Source organism: Ailuropoda melanoleuca, chromosome 4, assembly GCF_002007445.2.
Source record: "Ailuropoda melanoleuca isolate Jingjing chromosome 4, ASM200744v2, whole genome shotgun sequence".
In the NCBI taxonomy this organism is placed as follows: Eukaryota; Metazoa; Chordata; class Mammalia; order Carnivora; family Ursidae; genus Ailuropoda; species Ailuropoda melanoleuca.
In genome coordinates, this window is record NC_048221.1 from 40171694 (window position 1) to 40191626 (window position 19933).

Genomic DNA, 19933 nt, shown 5'->3' on the forward strand with positions numbered 1-19933 from the left:
ATGTAGTTCTACCCATTGATTCTTTCTAATACATTTCCTCCTTTTTTCTCATAACAAAATCCTCTTTTCTTTTAGAAAATATGTCTTTCTCATCCCAGTGCTTGTCAAAGCTGACCCTGACCCCCTGCTGTAGAAATCATCTCCTAAATAAGGTTGATTCAGCTAAAATCAAGGCCCATTGAACAACAGGTTGTCTGGTTCATTGGGATCTCTAGCATAAAGGGGCCACAGGGGTTTGGAGTTACTGGAGGCCACCTTTGACACCACAAGGAGTCTACGTTATATGGAAGCAACATGGAGGAAAGCAGAGTCAAGAGACATAAGGAAAGGGCAACTGTTCATGAAATTGGTTGAACCCCTGGCTCCAGCAGAATGGGAGACTGGGTTCTTAGGGATCAGACAACGAGATAGAGTTTGGGATAAAATATTTTATCAACGGTCAAAACTTACAAAGGAAAGAAGCAGGGGCAGGACTGGGAAGAGAAAGAAGCCCAGCTGTGATACGATCCAACAATGCCCTGGACATGTTGGCAGGAAGCTCTGGGAGGACTGTCCATCAGAACTGTCCAGTGTTGAGCAGAAAGGGCTGACCTTTGATTCTTTTTTTTTTTTTTAAANTGTGAGAAAACCTGATTGTTTCTATGCTTGGGACTCTGGCCCCTTCATTTTAAGGGCAACACTGAAAAGGCGATCCCCTTACCTCTAGGACTTAGAAAAAAAGAAAGACAGGAGTTTTAGGAGACATTAAAGAGACCAAGAAGACCACAAAACAGGGAATAAATCTGAGTGAAGAGCATCTTGAGAAAGACGCTTTAGGCATGAATGGAAGAAAAAAAAAAGTGATGTCCTCAGTGGGGAGGTAATATTTTGGTTCTGAAGTTACAAACATGTTCTAGTGTTTAGGCCAGGAAACTGGCTAGGGAAAAAGGAAGGAGTGAGGGCAGAAGCAGGTAATGGGGAAATCATTAGGGACTGCAGCTAGGATGTTGCCATTCAGGGTGTGGCCCAGGGGCCAGCAGCATCAGCTTCAGGAGAGAGATTGTTGGAAAGGCAGAATCTCGGGCTCCCACCCAGAACCACTAATTCAGAATCTGCATTTTAGCAGGTCCCCAGTTGATTCATTTCCCATCAAAGTCTCCGAAGCACTGGACTAGCACATACCTGAGCTGGATATCTGGTTGAACTCTGGGCAGATTTCTGCTCATGGGGACTTTGGGCATTGCTGATTTTTCGTGTTTCCATACACAATGGCCTTGAATATTAAAACAAAACCACTAACTCTGTTGCATCTGATGTGAAATGTCAGAAGCCCTTGGCTTAGGATAGTGACATCTTCACTAAGGACTCTGTGCCTTTGTACCACAGTCATTAAGAGGATGGCACCTGGGGGCTGGTTTGGGGTGCGCTGTAATACAAGGACTCAGGCATTGAGGGCCTAATTCTACTACTTCAGAGTTCTATGATTTTACGAAGACTACTTTCTTTCTGAGCCACACTTTGTGAATTCCCAAATTGTAGCTCTAAGTAACAGCTGGGNTGGGCCAGCAGCATCAGGTTCAGGAGAGAGATTATTGGAAATGCAGAATCTCAGGCTCCCACCCAGAACCACTGATTCAGAATCTGCATTTTAGCAGGTCCCCAGTTAATTCATTTCCCATCAAAGTCTCCGAAGCACTGGACTAGCACATAGCTGAGTTGGACATCTGGTTGAACTCTGGGCAGATTTCTGCTCATGGGGACTTTGGGCATTGCTGATTTTTCGTGTTTCCATACACAATGGCCTTGAATATTAAAACAAAACCACTAACTCTGTTGCATCTGATGTGAAATGTCAGAAGCCCTTGGCTTAGGATAGTGACATCTTCACTAAGGACTCTGTGCCTTTGTACCACAGTCATTAAGAGGATGGCACCTGGGGGCTGGTTTGGGGTGCGCTGTAATACAAGGACTCAGGCATTGAGGGNAAGTACACTTTCCCTTGGGCCCTTGGGTGCAGAGCCAACAGTGACTTGGGCTCTGTCTTCTAGGAGTTCACAAGCTAATGTGTCAGAGCAGTGGATGTAAATTGTGAATATCTTAGCATTAGGTAAACTTGGGTCAATGGGAATCCAGTTTTTAGCATCTAAATCTGACACCCCAGCCCCGATCATTTTCCTGCACCATCTAGCACTGAGGAAGGTATGCTTTTGTTCAGTTCTTTACAATTGCATGCATGGTCCTGCTTCTTCAGTGCTAATACGTCATATCTGGGTTTGCTTCTTTCCTTCTTCATCTATAATCCTACTTCAACTTCTACATGCTCTAAAAAATGAGAAGAGAAATATAGGAAGTCACCAACAGTTCTCCAATTGATGATATTAGAAAAGATTCATCTTTTGGAACATGTTTCATCCAATGGCTTAGTTGACAGAGAGGTCCTTCCTTTGTTATCAGCAAATAATATATCTAATCATAAAAACACTTAAAGATCACTCAGTCAAGATCTTAAATCAGGCCAACATTTCCAAAACTCATCACAGATAAGACCTTTTAGCTGCTATTTTATGTTTATTTTTAAAATAAATTTATTTTGATAGTTCCTTACTACATGTAGTTCTACCCATTGATTCTTTCTAATACATTTCCTCCTTTTTTCTCATAACAAAATCCTCTTTTCTTTTAGAAAATATGTCTTTCTCATCCCAGTGCTTGTCAAAGCTGACCCTGACCCCCTGCTGTAGAAATCATCTCCTAAATAAGGTTGATTCAGCTAAAATCAAGGCCCATTGAACAACAGGTTGTCTGGTTCATTGGGATCTCTAGCATAAAGGGGCCACAGGGGTTTGGAGTTACTGGAGGCCACCTTTGACACCACAAGGAGTCTACGTTATATGGAAGCAACATGGAGGAAAGCAGAGTCAAGAGACATAAGGAAAGGGCAACTGTTCATGAAATTGGTTGAACCCCTGGCTCCAGCAGAATGGGAGACTGGGTTCTTAGGGATCAGACAACGAGATAGAGTTTGGGATAAAATATTTTATCAACGGTCAAAACTTACAAAGGAAAGAAGCAGGGGCAGGACTGGGAAGAGAAAGAAGCCCAGCTGTGATACGATCCAACAATGCCCTGGACATGTTGGCAGGAAGCTCTGGGAGGACTGTCCATCAGAACTGTCCAGTGTTGAGCAGAAAGGGCTGACCTTTGATTCTTTTTTTTTTTTTTAAAGATTTTATTTATTTGACAGAGAGAGATAGCCAGCGAGAGAGGGAACACAAGCAGGGGGAGTGGGAGAGGAAGAAGCAGGCTCTTAGCGGAGGAGCCTGATGTGGGGCTAGATCCCAGAACGCCGGGATCATGCTTGAGCCGAAGGCAGACGCTTAATGGCTGCGCCACCCTGGTACCCCTGACCTTTTATTCTTGACTTGATGAGTCACCAGATGTGGGCTGCTGCAGACAGGGTGACACTATGGGCAACTGGCTCTTTACAGTTGAGGAGACTGGGAGATTGCTGAGACCTAGAGGCTATCCACTGACCCCACTACCTTCAGTGAGGCAACAAGTCTTTCTGGGTGGTGCATCTCTCTAACAACCATACAGCTCAACTAGAAGCCAACTAATCAGCCCAGTGATATGGTCCAGGAAACTCCCTATTTTCTTCAAGCCAGTTTGAGCTCAGGTACTTTTATTTGCATTCAAGAGACTCTGTTTCCCTTCCAAGTTAAAATCCCTTTGGAACTTCAAGATTCCAGAAAATACCTACTATTGAAGTAGATCGGGGAGCCCCGTGTAAACCCATACCCCCAACAGCACGGCAATCACGTCTGCTAATCAAGCCTCACACCTGCACTCCGGCTGGCTCACACACTTCAAGTGATCAGAGAGTGAAGAGGGACACGTTCGTTTTATTGTACTGAGGGTTTTGTGATTAAAACTGACAAGTCACCGGGGAGAAAGGACTTGTATGTCACAAAACAAATAAAGCCCATCATATTTTCATTTGAATAAACTTGCCGATGACGGGGAAGACTTCTCATTTTTGTCTCTGGTCAGAAACACCCTCTCTAACCTGCTTATCTCTCAGCAATTCCCATCCTCTCAAGAACAGAATTGTTTGTTTCTCCAAGAACAGTGATTTATACATTAATAATGCCCTCTTTGTTCCCGCAAGTGACCAAGTTTGCAGGAGTAAGCACGAGAGCAAAATCAAACCAACACTCCAGGCTCTTACTGGGGAGCAAAGCTTATTAAATTATTTTCCTATGTGCTGAAGTTCATTTTCACTCGGGTAGCTATTTTGTTAAGCTTCTGAACTTTTAGCAGTATTTCAATTTATACCAATGTAGCATAAAATTTGCAATTCCAACACTCCAATGAAAATGTGAATATACATATCATTTTCATATGTATATCATACGTGAAGAGATCCAATAGCATATATTAATCATCATGTTTAAATGTGTATATGAGAGAGAATGAGAGAGAGACAGAGAGGGAGGGAAAGAGAGAAAGAAAGGGAGAGAGTCAGAGTCAGAGAGAATGATGTGGGGGTGGGGTGAGAAGGAAAGCACAAAGACTCCACAAAGGCTCTAACGTATGTCATGGTCTAAAACTAAATAACAAATGATATGGTATAAGAAGCAGTGTTCAGCACCATTAGGTAATTGAAGCAAACTTGATCTCACTTGTCTTTACAACACTCCTCGTTGTAATAAATTATGTTTATAAACTTCCCTGGACGGACCATCTTTTGTAGAGTTTCTTATTTTCCAACTCAGCTGACAGAATCCAATACATGGGTTATCAATTTTCTTAGGGTTATTTAAGGAAGCAAGAAGCAATAACAGTACATATGCTGTTGGTCTTGCCCTGAAACTTATTCAATAAATATAAAAAACACAAACAGACCACTTCTCACCTCCAGAGTGCGGCGGCGGGCCACAAAGCAGGACGACTCCCTGGCCTTCACGCACAGACACCGTACTTCTCATTTTGGTTTTAAAATTTTCAAGATCTGATTTGAAAACAAAACAAAATGGAATTTCAGAAAGGACAATGCAAATTAAAATCTTCACACAGAGACAATCCATTCTTTTGAAGGATAATTTTTAAAACCCTTTCTTGGGAATTTCAAGAGAACCTTTGCTTAGAGAAGGAAAATGAAGATTTTGATTTCTTTATTAAGGCTTCTTAGAAATTCAGCAATATGATAAGAATATATACGCATTAACCCTGTGGTGCTGGAACAATGTCAAAAGAGGCCTGGGCTGTCCAAAAGGATGAAGCATATTGGAATGGAATAACCAGGCAATATGACTCAAAGAAGGAAATGAAATATCTTGAACCAAAATATACATAAACCAATATCCACATTTGCCACAGTGATTCATCAAATCACGAAGACGGGTAGCTTTACCCTTTAATGAAAGCCAGCTATTCATGAATTTCTCTCCCAAAATATTTTATTGTAAGTAGCCTAAATAAATTTTATTCTACCCATAAATACTGTTGTTATTCACAAAAAGAATTGAAAACATTAAGATTCTGGTTACAAGTCCTATTTGTCCCATGTCTTGAAGGATTCCACAGAGGATATGTATCACTGAAAATGAACATCCAGGTAGAATTCAAAGGATCGCAGTAAATTAGATCCACCCATTCCTTTCTAGTTGTGGCTGTGAAAAAAATGAAAATCATTTTTATAATTGTCCAAAGACCTTTTTCCCCAAGTTTTTAATTAAGCAATCGAGGCAAATGCAATTTTGTTCAGCAGTGATTATTTTTTAAAATTGTTGAATTTCTTCCGGTCACAGTCCAGGACACACCATTCTGACTCTTATTCTCCAGCATAAATTACAGAAGGCAGAAAATTCTGTTGGTTCATTTTGAACACAGCTTAAGCCTTTGGGGAAAAAGGAAGGAAAAAAAAATCTGTTTCTTTGAACCCAAAACTTGTGAACTCCACAGTTAATATACTCAGTGGTGTCACTTTCTGTACGAGAACAATTGCACTGTCAATTTGTGAAAGAATACACTCATTTCACAGAGCTGAAGGATTCATACAAATTACCTATGTGGTGAGGCAGTGTGTCTAATTCAGAACACAACTTGGAAAAGTTCAACTCTGCCTGGAAAAATGTATAAAGCCAAATAATGATCTTCAAACTGATAAAACTACAGACTGTAGACAGCTATGAATATTCTAAGCACCTTAAGTCAGCCTATCAGAGGGAAAGAAGAAGGTCTACTTGTTTCATTTTAATGTTACTGAAAGATAGCATTACATTACTAGGCTATAAGCATGGAATAAAGCTATTCAGCAAAACTCACTAGGTGGGCCCATAAAAGAAGAAAAAAATTGTGTTTCTGGACTTATTTTAACAGAAGTTCCCCCACAAAAACGATATGGCAACACACTATTATATTATCTTTAAATGTGTGACTAAAATGTAACATAATCAAAACATGAACGTTCCTGAGTGTGTATGCGCTGGAACTGCATAACCAAACCATCCAAATATTTCCCGAGATCTAAATGGGGGAGTACATCATATCAGACCGTAGCCTATATATGGAAAAATAAGATCAAATGATGATTTTTGGCAACCAAGTATGTGTCATCAATGCTGGTTTCTTACCCAATTCCTGTTTTATTTTGTTACATAACTTCACACCATGGAAGTGATTCATCACTGATTTTAGCTCAAATATGCAAAAAAAGGATAAAACAGTCCTATGGAAATTAATAATGTCTCTTCTCCCCTAGAGGTAAAAATCCCTTTTGTTTAAAGCACTAATGGGGCCTGGAACCGACCCGCCCATTGCTCTGGACACTTGCATTGATAGTCTCTAATGCTATACATGGGTAAGGAACATTGTTTTTTGGATACCTGTAGCCAGTGTGTGCAGGACACAGGCATGAGGGAAAGCAAAGAACTATACCTGCCCTGGCTTTGCGCCTAGCCAATCACTGTGACCACAATGAATTTTTGTTCCCTTTAAAACCCAATCCCCTGAATTCTTAGTTCATGTTACTCCAAGTGCTGTCTAGGACCACCTGAATCATTATTACCTAGGATTCCTATTACAAATGCAGATATCTGGGAAATCTCTTAAAACTAGTAAGTTAGAATGGGATCTGCATTTTTAACAAGCTCACTAGCTAAAGTCTGTGCATGCAAAATAGAACTTTGTGGCTTCCTACTGAGATGTATGAAGTTCAACCCAGATTAATTATCTTAAAACATATCTCAAACTTTCTGGAACATATGAAAATGCCCATGAAGTAAAGAATCTTTGAAACATCCATTTAACAGCAGGATGAAAAGTGAAGCAGTCACTTATTGAACAAGTATCCACTGAAGACTTCAGCCCGCTGCATGCATGTTCTGAAATGTAAATCACTGGAGCCTCCTTTCAAGGAGAGCCCTGTCTGGTTAGAGACGGACTTGACACCAAGAGCGAGAACCTTGCTCCTTTGGTGGTAAGTACACAGTCAAATCGAGGATGGTGTGTGGGGGGTGGAGAGGGAGATTCTGTTCAGACAGAGGGATCAACAAAGGAAAAGCACTGATGTGTAAGAACGTCTGCTTCAAAATGTAGCAAGATTTCCTCCCATTTGGGGGAACACTAAAGACTACAGAGATAAAGGTAGCCTAAGTGTCTAAAACGTTTTAGGTTCCTGAGATACCAACTCGAAAGTTACATGTGTAGCTCGAACTCAAGTGAAGGCTGCACAGAATCCATGCTTGGCAAGAACTGTATTAGAACAAACTCTCCTTGAGAGTAAAAATAAATAAAAACTAAATCCAGGACTTATCAGAAACTTCTCAGAAATTTATTTCTGTCTCCTTTTTAATTCTTGCAAACTCTGAAATTATTCTGGAACTTCTAATTAACTGGACTTTAAACACAAAGCAACATGGTAACAAAGCATCTACAAAGAAGTACAGTTAACATCATATTTGATGGTACAGGACTAAAGGATTTCCCCCTAACATCAGGAATATGACAGGGATGTCCATTCTTACCTAACACTTCGTATTGTACTAAAAGTTCTAACCACAGCAATAGTGAAAGAACAGGAAATAAAAAGGGTACAGTTTGGAAAGGAAGAAAAAAACTACCCCTATTTGCAGATGACATGTCTAAATAGAAAATGAGAAGCAATCTATCAAAAACAAAACAAAACAAAACAAAACAAAACCACAACTTTTCAGTATAAATAAGTGAGTTAAATAAGACAGAGGATACGATTCCTAGATGCTAACACTGAACATGCAGAAACCAAAATTAAAAATACGAAACTACTTACAATTGTTCCAAAAAAATTGAAATACTTAGGTATACAGATAATAAAACATGCAAAGGGTGTATATGCCAAGAGTGACAAAATACGGATAGAAAACAATCAAATACGAGCAAAGGGAGAGCTGTACTGTGTTCATCAACATAGTATGAACTCTCTGCAAATTGATATGTAGGTTTAATGCAATTACTATCGAAATTCCAGCACATTTAAATAGATTTGTTCTGCTTTTATTTTTTGAAGGTACAGGCAAGCTTTTTCTAAATTTCATATGTGAAAGCACAGGCCTTTAGAAAAGTTAAGACTATCTTCACTAAGAAGAGTAAAGTGGAAATAATCACTCTACCTAATATGAAAGCTTATTTTATAGCTACAATGATTAAGACAGTGTGGCACTGGTAAAGGGATAGATACATAGATCCATGGGACAAAATAGCCTAGAAATAGACTCATGTAAATATGCTCAATTGATTTAAAATTTTTTTAAATTAAATTTTTATTTAAGTTCAATTAACATACAGTGTAGTATTAGTCAGAGGCAGAGGTTAGTGATTCATCAGTTGCATATAACACCCAGAGCTCATTACATCAAATGCCCTCCTTAATGCCCATCACCCAGTTATCCCATCCTCCCACCCACCTTCCCTCCAGCAAAGAAAAGAAAAAAAAATGAACTAAACCTCACTCATATATAAAAATTAACTCAATGAATCAGGAACTTAAATATAAAAAAAAGAAAACCATAAAACTTTCAGAGAAATATAAAGGAGAACATCTTTGGGATCTAGGGCTAGGCACAGAGTTTTTGATAACAAAAGACTTGACAACAAGTACCTTAATCATTAGGGAAGACTAATAAACTGGACTTGATCAAAATTAAAAACTTTTGCCTTATGAAAGCCCATGTGAAGAAAATGAAAAGACCAGCTGCAGACTGAGAAAAAATGTTTGCAAACCACTTACCCAGTAAATGAATAGTATTTAGGATATGTAAGTCCTCTCAAAACTCAATAGTAAAAAACAAAACTATTCAGTTAGAATATGGGCAAGCAACCTGAACAGACACTTTCCTGAAGAGGATGTACAGATGGCGAATAAGAACGTGAAAAGATGTTCAGCACCATTAGCCATCAGGGAAATAAAAAGTAAATCCCTAATGAGGTAGCACAGCGTGCATATCCAAATGGCTAAAAATAATAGATGGTGACAACACTAGATCTTGCAAGGATGTGGAGAAACCGGGTCACTCCTACCTTGTTGGTAGGAATGCAACATGCTATAGCCCCTCTGGAAAACAGTTTGGCAGTTTCTTACAGAACTAAACACACACCGACCATATCACCCATTTATCCCAGGAAAATGAAAACATACCTTCACACAAAAATCTGTACACGAAAGTTCATGCAGCTTTATTTGCAATAACCCTGAAATGGAAATAACTTGGATGTCCTGCAATGGTGGTTAAGCTAACGGTGGTACACAGGTATCATGAACTACTACGCAGCAATAAAAAGCAATGAGCTACTACACACCTTACAACTTGGATGGATCTTCAGAGAATTACACTGATTGGAAAAATAAATCCTCAACAGTTTCATGCTGTATGATTCCCTTTATATAATATTTTAAAAATTAAAAATAATTAGAACTAGAGAACAGGTTGCCAGTGTTTAGAGAGGTGGGAGCAGGGATGTGGGTGTGGTTATAAAAGGGGGTACTGTTGGGGATACTGACGGTATTGATGGATACACAAACTACATACATGATAAAATTGTATAGAACACACACACACACACATACATGTAAAATTGGGGAAATCTGATGAAAAACAAAGAAAAACTCCACTCTCCATATTTCCTATAATTTTGTTTACTCTTCCTCCACACCACCCACAGTGTGGAATGCTGTACTAAGATATCCCCAAGTTGTAAGCACAAGATGGGGCCAGCGTCTCTAAGGCTGTCAACAAAGAGAAGTGTGCAGAGCCAGGAGAGAAATACACTCCTCATTCGGACTCTTCCCCTATGAAAATTCACATGGAGCATCTCTGGCATATAAAATAGCCTGCCTTGATGCCTGTCTGTTGACTTTCTGGATTGAGCAGGTTTTCCATGGGCTTCTCAAGGACTTTACTTTTAGGTTCATCTCCCCAAGCTGTGGGGAGGAAGCCAAGACCATAAGAAACTGGTGATGCATACACAGAAAAGACTGGGGTGACTCTGATTTCCTGACACTCAGGTGCTCAATTTGGAATCTGATTCCACTTGCTATGTATTGCTGGTGCTGGTTTCTCCATGTAGATTAATTCAGGTAATCACCTAGCAAGCAGAATATGGGAAATGTTACTGCGTATAACTGCGGGGCTATGGTGCAGGACTTAAAATCAGCCAAAGAATGGCTATCATTTCCCACCAACGCCAGCTTGGAAAATGCTGTGTTCAGCCAAATTAAATGAGTTTCTTTATGCATGATAAGTCAGAGGCCTTAATATAAGATAGGCAGTGATGAGGTCTCATAATGTCAGATGAGTATTAGAGTATCCTAAACATATCTGACCAAAGAATTCTGTGTAGAACATTTTATGGGAAATGCTAGCAAAGGCCATATGTTGAATTAGGTGCACATATGTGCAAGTGGGTATGTCATAAATACAAAAAAGGATGACAAAAGATTGCAAAATAAAACAAATATTTTTTCCCTAAGAGGATTAAAATGAAAGATAAGTAATGTGTCAGAAATTTTGACCAGCTGACTGAATGGTCTTAAAGCTTAAAAATTTAGAGCTCTGCCTACAAATACCTTGTGATCATTTGCAATTAGAGCATGAGGGACTATTAAAATCATTATCACTGAAAATTGCATGTGAACTTTACTACTTATGTAACACAATTCTACTTGATGCTATGAGGTGAAGTGTTGCCATTTCAATTAAAATGCAAAATATTAACCGGTAGTGATAGATAAATAAATAGTTAAAGGAACACAGATACAGGCAATGTAATAATCTTCCATGCATCACGCTTTAAATGTCTTTAATGCTTAATTCTGAAATGCTTAGTGGTCTGTAGTTACCAAATTCAATCATCACCTGAACAGTGTAAATGACAGGACTGTCTTTTGAAAGAATCAGATAGATTTAGTAAAAGAAAGCTGTGCACTCCTATACAAAAGCTAAGAGGGGAGCCTGGGTAGCTCCGTCGTTAATCATCTGCCTTCAGCTCAGGTCATGATCCCAGAGTCCTGGGATCAAGCCCCACGTCAGGCTCCCTGCTCGGTGGGAGCCTGCTTCTCCCTCTCCCACTTCCCCTGCTTGTGTTCTCTCTCTCTTGCTCTCTCTCAAATAAATAAAATCTTTTAAAAAAAAAAAAAGCTAAGAAAAACTCAATGAACACATCCAGAAAGGTAATAAAAATCAAAATTGCAGTTCAGTTAAGGTTTTCATCCTCATCCTCACGGTACCAGGTGTTATGAATAAAGAAGAATCCCAGGTAATGACTCAGCTACTACTACAAGTGGTAGAATTTCAATTAGTTTAGAAATCTCATTAAAACATGTGCCACTAGGAAAAGAAAAATACAAATAAAATGTGTTTCAGTGGATGACCATGAGTTTTCTTCCTTTTTTCCTGACATGCAGCAGCCTCCGGGAGAGCTCCCAAATCTGAATGTTGAGACATAGTCGACTGACTCTCCATCATCTTTAGTAGCATCAATCCAAAACATAACCATTATTTTCTGCTAAATATCCCAATCCCCAAATTCAAAGTGCCTCCTCTTACTTTGTTCCCTTTCTTATTTAATGTATCAGCCCAATTCTCAAAACATTTAATCAACTCTGAAGTCCCTAAGGGAAAATTCTACCGTGGCGACATGTGTGTCTTTGGAAAATAAAAATGTTCCCTTATGTAAAAACAATGGCTTGTTCAACAAAGCTCAGTAGTGTTTTGGTTTTGTTTCTACAAAAGCAGAGCCGCAGGTGATCCACTGTGTGTGGGAGATGGTCTGGGGGGTGGGTAGGAGGGAGTGAGGACAGTAAGAAGCTGCTACTAGAGTCCAGGAGGGCTTGATTGTACAAAAACTTCCAAAGAGCTTACAAATACTGCGCAGACTGTCATTTTGCAAAAGGGCAGGATTCTGGGGCATTTATACATAGGCTCCCAACCCCAACAGTGGAGTGTTTTCACTGAGGGCAGTAATGCCTCCATACTCATCAGAGCTTTCACTGTGAACCTGCAAGGAACTGTCTACCCTCCTGCAAATAAATTAAGGTGGGCAAAGGGGATGTCACATCGGGTTCCAAAAATGTCTACTGCAAACAGATTTTTTTATTTTAAGCCTGGCATTTTAAGAGGTTTTAAAACAGGTGTGTATTCTTAGTTTCCAAGCAGACTTAAATATTCAGAATTTTTTTAAAGATTTTATTTATTTATTTGACAGAGAGACAGCAGGAGCAGGGGGAGAGGGCTGAGCGGGGAGCCCAACGCAGGGCTTTATCTGGGACCCCAGAATCTTGACCTGAGCTGAAGGCAGATGGTTAAATGACCGAGACACCCAGGCGTACCAAGTATTCAGTATTTTCTAAGCCTACTTAGCATATAGGGAAGCACCTAATAAGACCTTAACATCTTCAGGAACTGCTTCGTTTTGTTTTTTAAGTACAACTTAGAAATTTTGCTGTAAAGGGTGAGTGCCAAGCACATACACATATTCTGTAAGACCCTTCCACAAAGGTATCCCACAGCTCAGCTCCCCTCTGCCTCCCATCATCCCATTGCTCTGGCACCCCCAACAGTCAGCCACATACACTGCAAGGGTAACAAACTACTTGCATTTCCCTGAGTATGAAATGCTGGTCTAGTCATGCAAACTATGTTCCCATTTCTTCATGTGCATAACATATTTTATTCATCTTCAAAACCAGCTTCAGCCACATAATCCTTTTTTGAAACTCCTGAAATTACCTCCAACCTCTTACCCCTGAACTTCCCACACTTTTGTATTTGTTCATCTTGTTTTCCAGTTTTGGGGGGTGCACCAAGACTAGAGCAATATCATTTTTACCTTTAATTCCTCTAGATAATAGCATATTTTGTGGCATTATGTGGGTCATCGATAGAAGCTTAAATGAGTTAAACCATCTTTTATTCATGCCAATTTTTTTTTTGAGTCTCCATGGTGAGTCTCCCCACCAGTCAAAGCCTCTGTGTCTCTGTCGCAGATTTCTGAACTTTCTATCACAGTGGCTTAAGAAAAGAACACAGGAGTAGGAGCACCAGAAATTTCGCCTTTGCTCTATCACAATCAAGAGCCACAGGACTGAAGGAGTGTCACTTGATAGCTCTGTGCCTCTCAGCTTTCCATCTGAAAAGTGGGGACAACACCCGCCCTTTGAAGTTCACAGGGTTTTTAAGAAAAGGATCTCTGGCATCACAGATCTGCAAGTCCTGTGGAAAATGAAAACAAACTGGGAAGCCTGGGTGGCTCCATTCCTTAAGCATCTGCCTTCAGTTCAAGTCATGATCCCAGGGTCCTGGGATGGAGCCCCGCACTGGGCTCCCTGCTCAGTGGGGAGTCTGCTTCTCCCTCTGCTGCTCCCCCTGCTTGTGTGCTCCCTTGCTTGTGTGTGAGCACGCGTTCTCTCTCTGTCAAATAAGTAAATAAAATCTTTTTAAAAATGCAAAAAATTATAGAAATGCAATGTTGCATTATTCCTTCTGAGTGTTTGATTCTACACTTGTCCCTACTTCAGTCACTCTCATCTGTCCTCTAGGCTTTCAAATGTACACAGATTATCCTACCCGAAAAACAAAATGTATCTTCCAATGACCCTCATACTTGACTTTTGTAAACATCTCCCCACCCATCATCCTAACCATCTCTCTGTTTCCTCTGAGTTTTTAACTTGGGTGGAACTCAGGTCTTTGTCCTCTGGAATTAGACAAACCCAGGTACGAATCCCTTCTCTGAGACTCTCTGTTTGACCCGGGGTGCATTACTTCCCTTGTTGATCCACACTCTCATCATCTGTACATTGATCATTCATGCCAATTTCTTAACACAGTGTCTAATGTAAAAGTGTTCAATAAATGACAGCTATCACTTTTTTACATTTTTATATTTACGTTCAGGAACCTCATCAAGTCTGAAGCTTCTACCCCTATGTCTATACTGGTGATGTGCCTATCAAAATTTTGATTCAAGATGAGCATTTCTGATTGCCTTCCAGACATTCTTTGGATGTCCAATTGCCACCTCGTATTTGACATTTCATTTTCCAATGCTAATGATGCCTCTTACAAAGCCAGTTCTTCCTCCAACTTCCATCTTCCTATCATTGTTCTTTGTGACTTCCATGTCCGATCTGTTACTTCTTCCTACGTCTGCTCAATTCATTCTATTCGATCATGATCATTGTTCTGCAAAGTCTACCCTCTCTCTAACCATTTCTAATTTCTCACTGCCACCATTTTAATTTTGCTGGAATTATGCTATGATGAACATTCAACTGTCTATAGTAGTAGGCATATATGACTCCAGTTTGATTGTCTCTTTTATACCTCAGTATCCCCAATGTTATAAGAATATAATCGATCAACACTCTATAAATGGATATCTGAAGAAATTAATGGATGAATGGATGTGCTATGCTCTCTGATAAAATTTTCTGAAATTTGTCTCATTTAATTTTCGAAAGAGCTCTATTATAAAGACATTATTTTTCCATTTTCCAAAAAGCTATGGCTCAAATCTATCATGGACCTTGGCAAAGGTATTGTCATAAGTGGTGAGGACAGTTCCATTGATTTTGGCCCAGTTCTTTTTAACCTCACTTGGGCAATAAGCCCAGCCAACTTTTGGGCTTTTCTTCCCAGCTGTGGTCTCTTCCTTCCCATCCAAATCATCTATCCTGTACCCGCAGCATTGAATTCAGCTTTCTTCATAAAACACATCCCCAATTTTCAATATCTGCTCAAAAATCTACATTCATTCCTCATTACCTAGACGATAAAGTCCACATTCCTTACCCCAATATTCAGTCATTGATTCAACAGATATGTATGTATATGTATGTGAAGTATGTGTCTCTGTCTCAGGTACTGGGACAATCGAGCACAGCCTGTCACTTGGACTATTTCTGCTTCTCAAACTTCGGCCCCATCCTCTACTTTCAACTTACAGTAAGTTTATATATCTCAAAGTCTAGTTAAAAATGTTCAATCCTATATGAAGGAAACGTAGTCTGATAATTCTGAACTATTATGGTAACGGTGTTTTAGATCTGTCTGTCCAACAAGACTACGGCGGAGGGCTGGGACCTCCTCCATCTCCTCTTTTGGCTCTCCACAGACCTCGTAATGTACCTATCCAGGACCGATGGCTTCAATTCAGGTGACATGATCCCTCTATAAAAGGTACTGTCAGCTGTCCATAGCAAACAGAATGCTTGTGCTTAGTACCTATTCTCCAGCATGTCATCCTTCTGCTTCCTTCTGTTGTATTTGTTAACAAAACTCATTGCTCGGCTTAGACATTTTGTTGCTGTTGAAATTAAATTACTAGAGAAATACCAAAGAAAGTTGATGAAATAGGTATACAGAAAAAAGAAAAGGAGCTAATGTTTATATACAAATAAATTAAAAGACTTTTGGAAAACTCAATAAAGAAAATTTATCCTTTTCCAAAAACTGATCCCAAAATAGTTGGAATAGATGGGACCAGATAACCATAAAATCTTGAAAATACAAAATAAAAATCTTTAGGCTATTTCTGTACCCAGGATGCTTCAGAAATATTTTTAAAATTATTACTCAAAATAAAAGCAAAAACAACTGTAACTGGAAGTCTCAAAAGATTCATATGGGTGTGATTTATACCAATAATACAATGAACGGCTAACGTCCAACCTTCAATCAAAGAAGAGTTGTTGACATTACATTAAAAACCAGAAAAGAAAAACAGAAAGCAAAAAAACCAGATACAATTACATATTCAAAGCAAAAATAAAATTTTCCTGATACATACATACCCTTTTTAAAATAATTACCTGTTTTAAAAGAATTTTTCAATCAACCCTGCCACTATTGGTCCTGACTAGGTCAAATAACAAAGCCCCTTATGCATTTAGAAAAGAGTAAATGCTGAGTTGTTAAATCAAACAAGAAAAATTAAGAATACTTTAATATTTATGCTATTGACAGTTTTGCTCTTCCAGTATATTAAATCTAGGAAAAACAAAAATCTAGGACCAACAAAAAAACACAACTCTCTCCACTTGATTATGGATGCTAATTTCTCCTGTAATACTAAAGTTTAACCCATGAACAGTTAATGTAAACTGAAAAATAAAGTAAATCTTTACTTCTTGAAAAGGTTTTTCTTCTTATTCTTCATGAATTAGAAGAAATCTCAGCTTTACCATCAAAACCACAATTTTAAAACTTATCTGGCAATACTATAAATCATTTTCCGTTTCTTAAAAACAAAGATTTTCAGGTATATCGGAGATTTGAGATAATGCAGAAAATCTATATTAAAACCATATTTTAAAAGTTAATTTGATTTTAATAGGACCCTAGAAAAAGCCAGTGCTCTTATACAAAACATTACCAAATAAAGAAAGCTGAAATTTCAAGACTATTAAAACATTATAATTCAAAAATTAACCATCATATTGGATGTGCCATCAAGGAATTTTAATAATTAGTAATATAAAGATATACTTGGTCCTTTCATTTAGGAACATCAAGTTGCCAATTTGAAAATTAAAAAAAAAATCACATAAACTGACAATATTCTGAATATGGGAACATGTAATACTTCAATGTAGTTATCTTATATGTTCTCAAACATTTTAAAAAGCTTTTTAACAGTCTAAATTAAAATGTGTCCGTGGCTTCTTCAGCAAAGAATTAGACTTCAGTTGGAGTATCTGCTTTTAAGACAGACTCTATGATTTCGTACAAATTCTCAACCTCTTTGATGCACTGATTCTTCTGAAAAATTAAGATTGTCTGAAAAGCGCAGGTAATATAACCTGTGTCAAAAGCCCGCTGAGAGGATTAAATGAGAAAATAAATGGAAAATTCTTAGATTATTTTAGGTGCTCAAAAAGTATTAGCACACTGCCGCCTTACCTCCCAGGCAAGGATACACCCTGTGTCCTATCCTCATCTATCCAAACCTATGTCATTCAAGCCCAGCCAACATTTTTCCTTTTCCTTTGAAGCCTTAAACTATTACTCCCTTTTATCTATATTTAGCCTCTTGCTTTTTATAGGTCTGACTCTCTCTCCAGAAACGTCATAATTTCTATTGTTTTCTCCTCACAATTAATTTAGTAGTTGCTAAGTAATATTTGTTAAATTCAACACATGAAATGAGTTTCAAAAGCTCCTGATCTTGGTACCTATAGTTGGCTGAGTAGATCAGTCACTTAGACCGTTTATAAATGCCATGGAACAGTTGTCTTTTACATAGGATTTTAGCAATGAGTATATGGTGTTACATTATATACTGACTTTTATCATCATAGGAATACTAAAGATAAAAACAAACTAGCATAAAGCAGTAACTCTCCTAACACTACAGGAAACAATGTCAAATATGGAATCCTTACACTTATTTACAAATAGTTAATTTTTTAATGATTCACTCAGCAGCACATTTCCACACTCATAGCAAGGCTCATAGGTGATGAAAACTCCTAGAGACAGGCATTCAAAGATCACCCTTGCTACATAGAAAGAAGCTAATTAGGTTTATTTTTTTCTTTAATTATATGATCACTTCATACTAAAAATTCTCATTAAAGTAAGAGAAAGAGACATCAAAGATTACTTATAGATTGCCTGAAAAAAATATTTACCCAACTCAGTTTAAAAGACTGAAATGACTTTAGAAGTACATGGACCTCTTGAGATTCATGTATTTTATCTCATATGATTCTCAAAAAGAACACACACACACACACACACACACACACACACACACACACACACACTGTGAGATAGGCAATATATATCATTATTCCCAATTTTAACATGAGCAGATCAAGGCTGTGAGCGGTTAGATTTTGCCCAAAGTCACACTGCTAATTAAGTGTCAGAGCTAGGCTGATGGCACATCCTCTGATTTCCAATACAGGAAAAAAAAAAAAAAAGAGGAACATCACATCCAAATTAAAGTTTAAGCTTCTGACTTTTTCAGTCTTTAGAAACTCTACCTTAGGAAATCGACATGAATAATATTTGCTCAATTTGAAAGTCATATTTAAGGTATGTTCATTCTTTCAATCATTCACTCAATTATTCCACAAATCTTATTAAGTGCCTACAAGACTGTGGGTGAAAAGATGTGGTCCCCCTTCGAAATCGTGCCAGCTGGCTCCTTGAAAACATGGTGTCTCAATTTCCTCTTTCTCAAAAGGAGGGATACCACCTGTCCAGGAATCCCTAGGGGGTCTGATGTAATGATCAAAAGCACTGATCACTGAAACAGGGTTTTTAAAATGTAAATGCCAACATCCTATTTAGATGTAAATGCTCCCCCATTAGGCATCACTCTCTATAATCTTATGTAGCTTCATGTTTCTTCAAAGCTTTTAGGCAATATTGTATGTATGGTGTATTCACTGTTTATTTAGCACTGACCTCCTTCCCCCATCCTGTCTAGAAAGCTTCCCAAGACTACAGATTTTTTCTGCTTTATTTTTATACCCCGGGCACACAGAATGGTGTTTTGCATATATTATGTATTAAGTATATAAATCGATGTTATCCTAGGATTTCAAGAAGACATCTCACTCTCATATACCTGCAGGTTAACCTACACAAAACAGCAGTGGGAGACGGATACTCTTAGAGCACTACCTTGCATAGTTGATTTCCGTTGTTCTGCAGTCGATCTCTTGAATTATTAACTTAAACTTACAAAGCAAATAGCTAGAAAAAATAATCTCCCACAAAACATAATTGTGACATTTGAGGAAATGTGTGCATCTCCCCCTAACTTTAACACTGGGTCTGACTTACTTTGTAATGTACACCAATTTTAAAACTTTTATAAACAACAAAAAAATGTAGTAATTTACGATAATGGGGAATAATAAAAAGTTACATTTGTAATAATGACTTCTTATTGATTTTATGAGGTCTTTAAATTTTTTAAACTGGAAAAAAAACCAACCTATTATAAAGTTATTTAAGAAAACAAGGCATGTATTATTTTGTCATTTTAACACCATACCCTAAAATAAACTAAAGCATAATAGATGGATATAAATATTATGATAGCCTGCTTTGTTGCCATGGAAACATCGCTATCAGTATATCTCTGAATATGCATTTCCTGGTTTCTCTGGCTAAGCAAACATACACAGATTCATACTACTTGTTTTCTTTACAAGTTATATCAAGATCCAGAATAAGCAAAGAACAAGAATGCAATTTTGTGCTTCAGAAATGCATTACACATGATACTAGATGACACGTGGATCCATTAGTCTAGCAGATCCCCCACCCTTTCGTACTTAAGGAGCCCTTGAAAAAGGTTTCTTGGTTTAAATTTTTAAAGCACAAAAATGTACACAAATTAGAAAGCAATTAGGGCAAATGTGCTGATGTGGAGGGTAAAATAAATTGAAAATGGGACA

The 19933-nt window shown here is 38.3% G+C and overlaps 1 protein-coding gene across 1 annotated transcript in view; it reads right to left on the reverse strand.

Moving 5' to 3' along the window:
• Nucleotides 1-19933, reverse strand: part of CNTN3 (contactin 3) — a 331370-nt gene that overhangs the window by 148570 nt on the left and 162867 nt on the right. The window contains exon 5 of the mRNA XM_034658650.1: nt 4895-4990. Within this exon, the coding sequence (XP_034514541.1) occupies nt 4895-4990 (96 nt within the window). The remainder of the gene's footprint in view (nt 1-4894; nt 4991-19933) is intronic.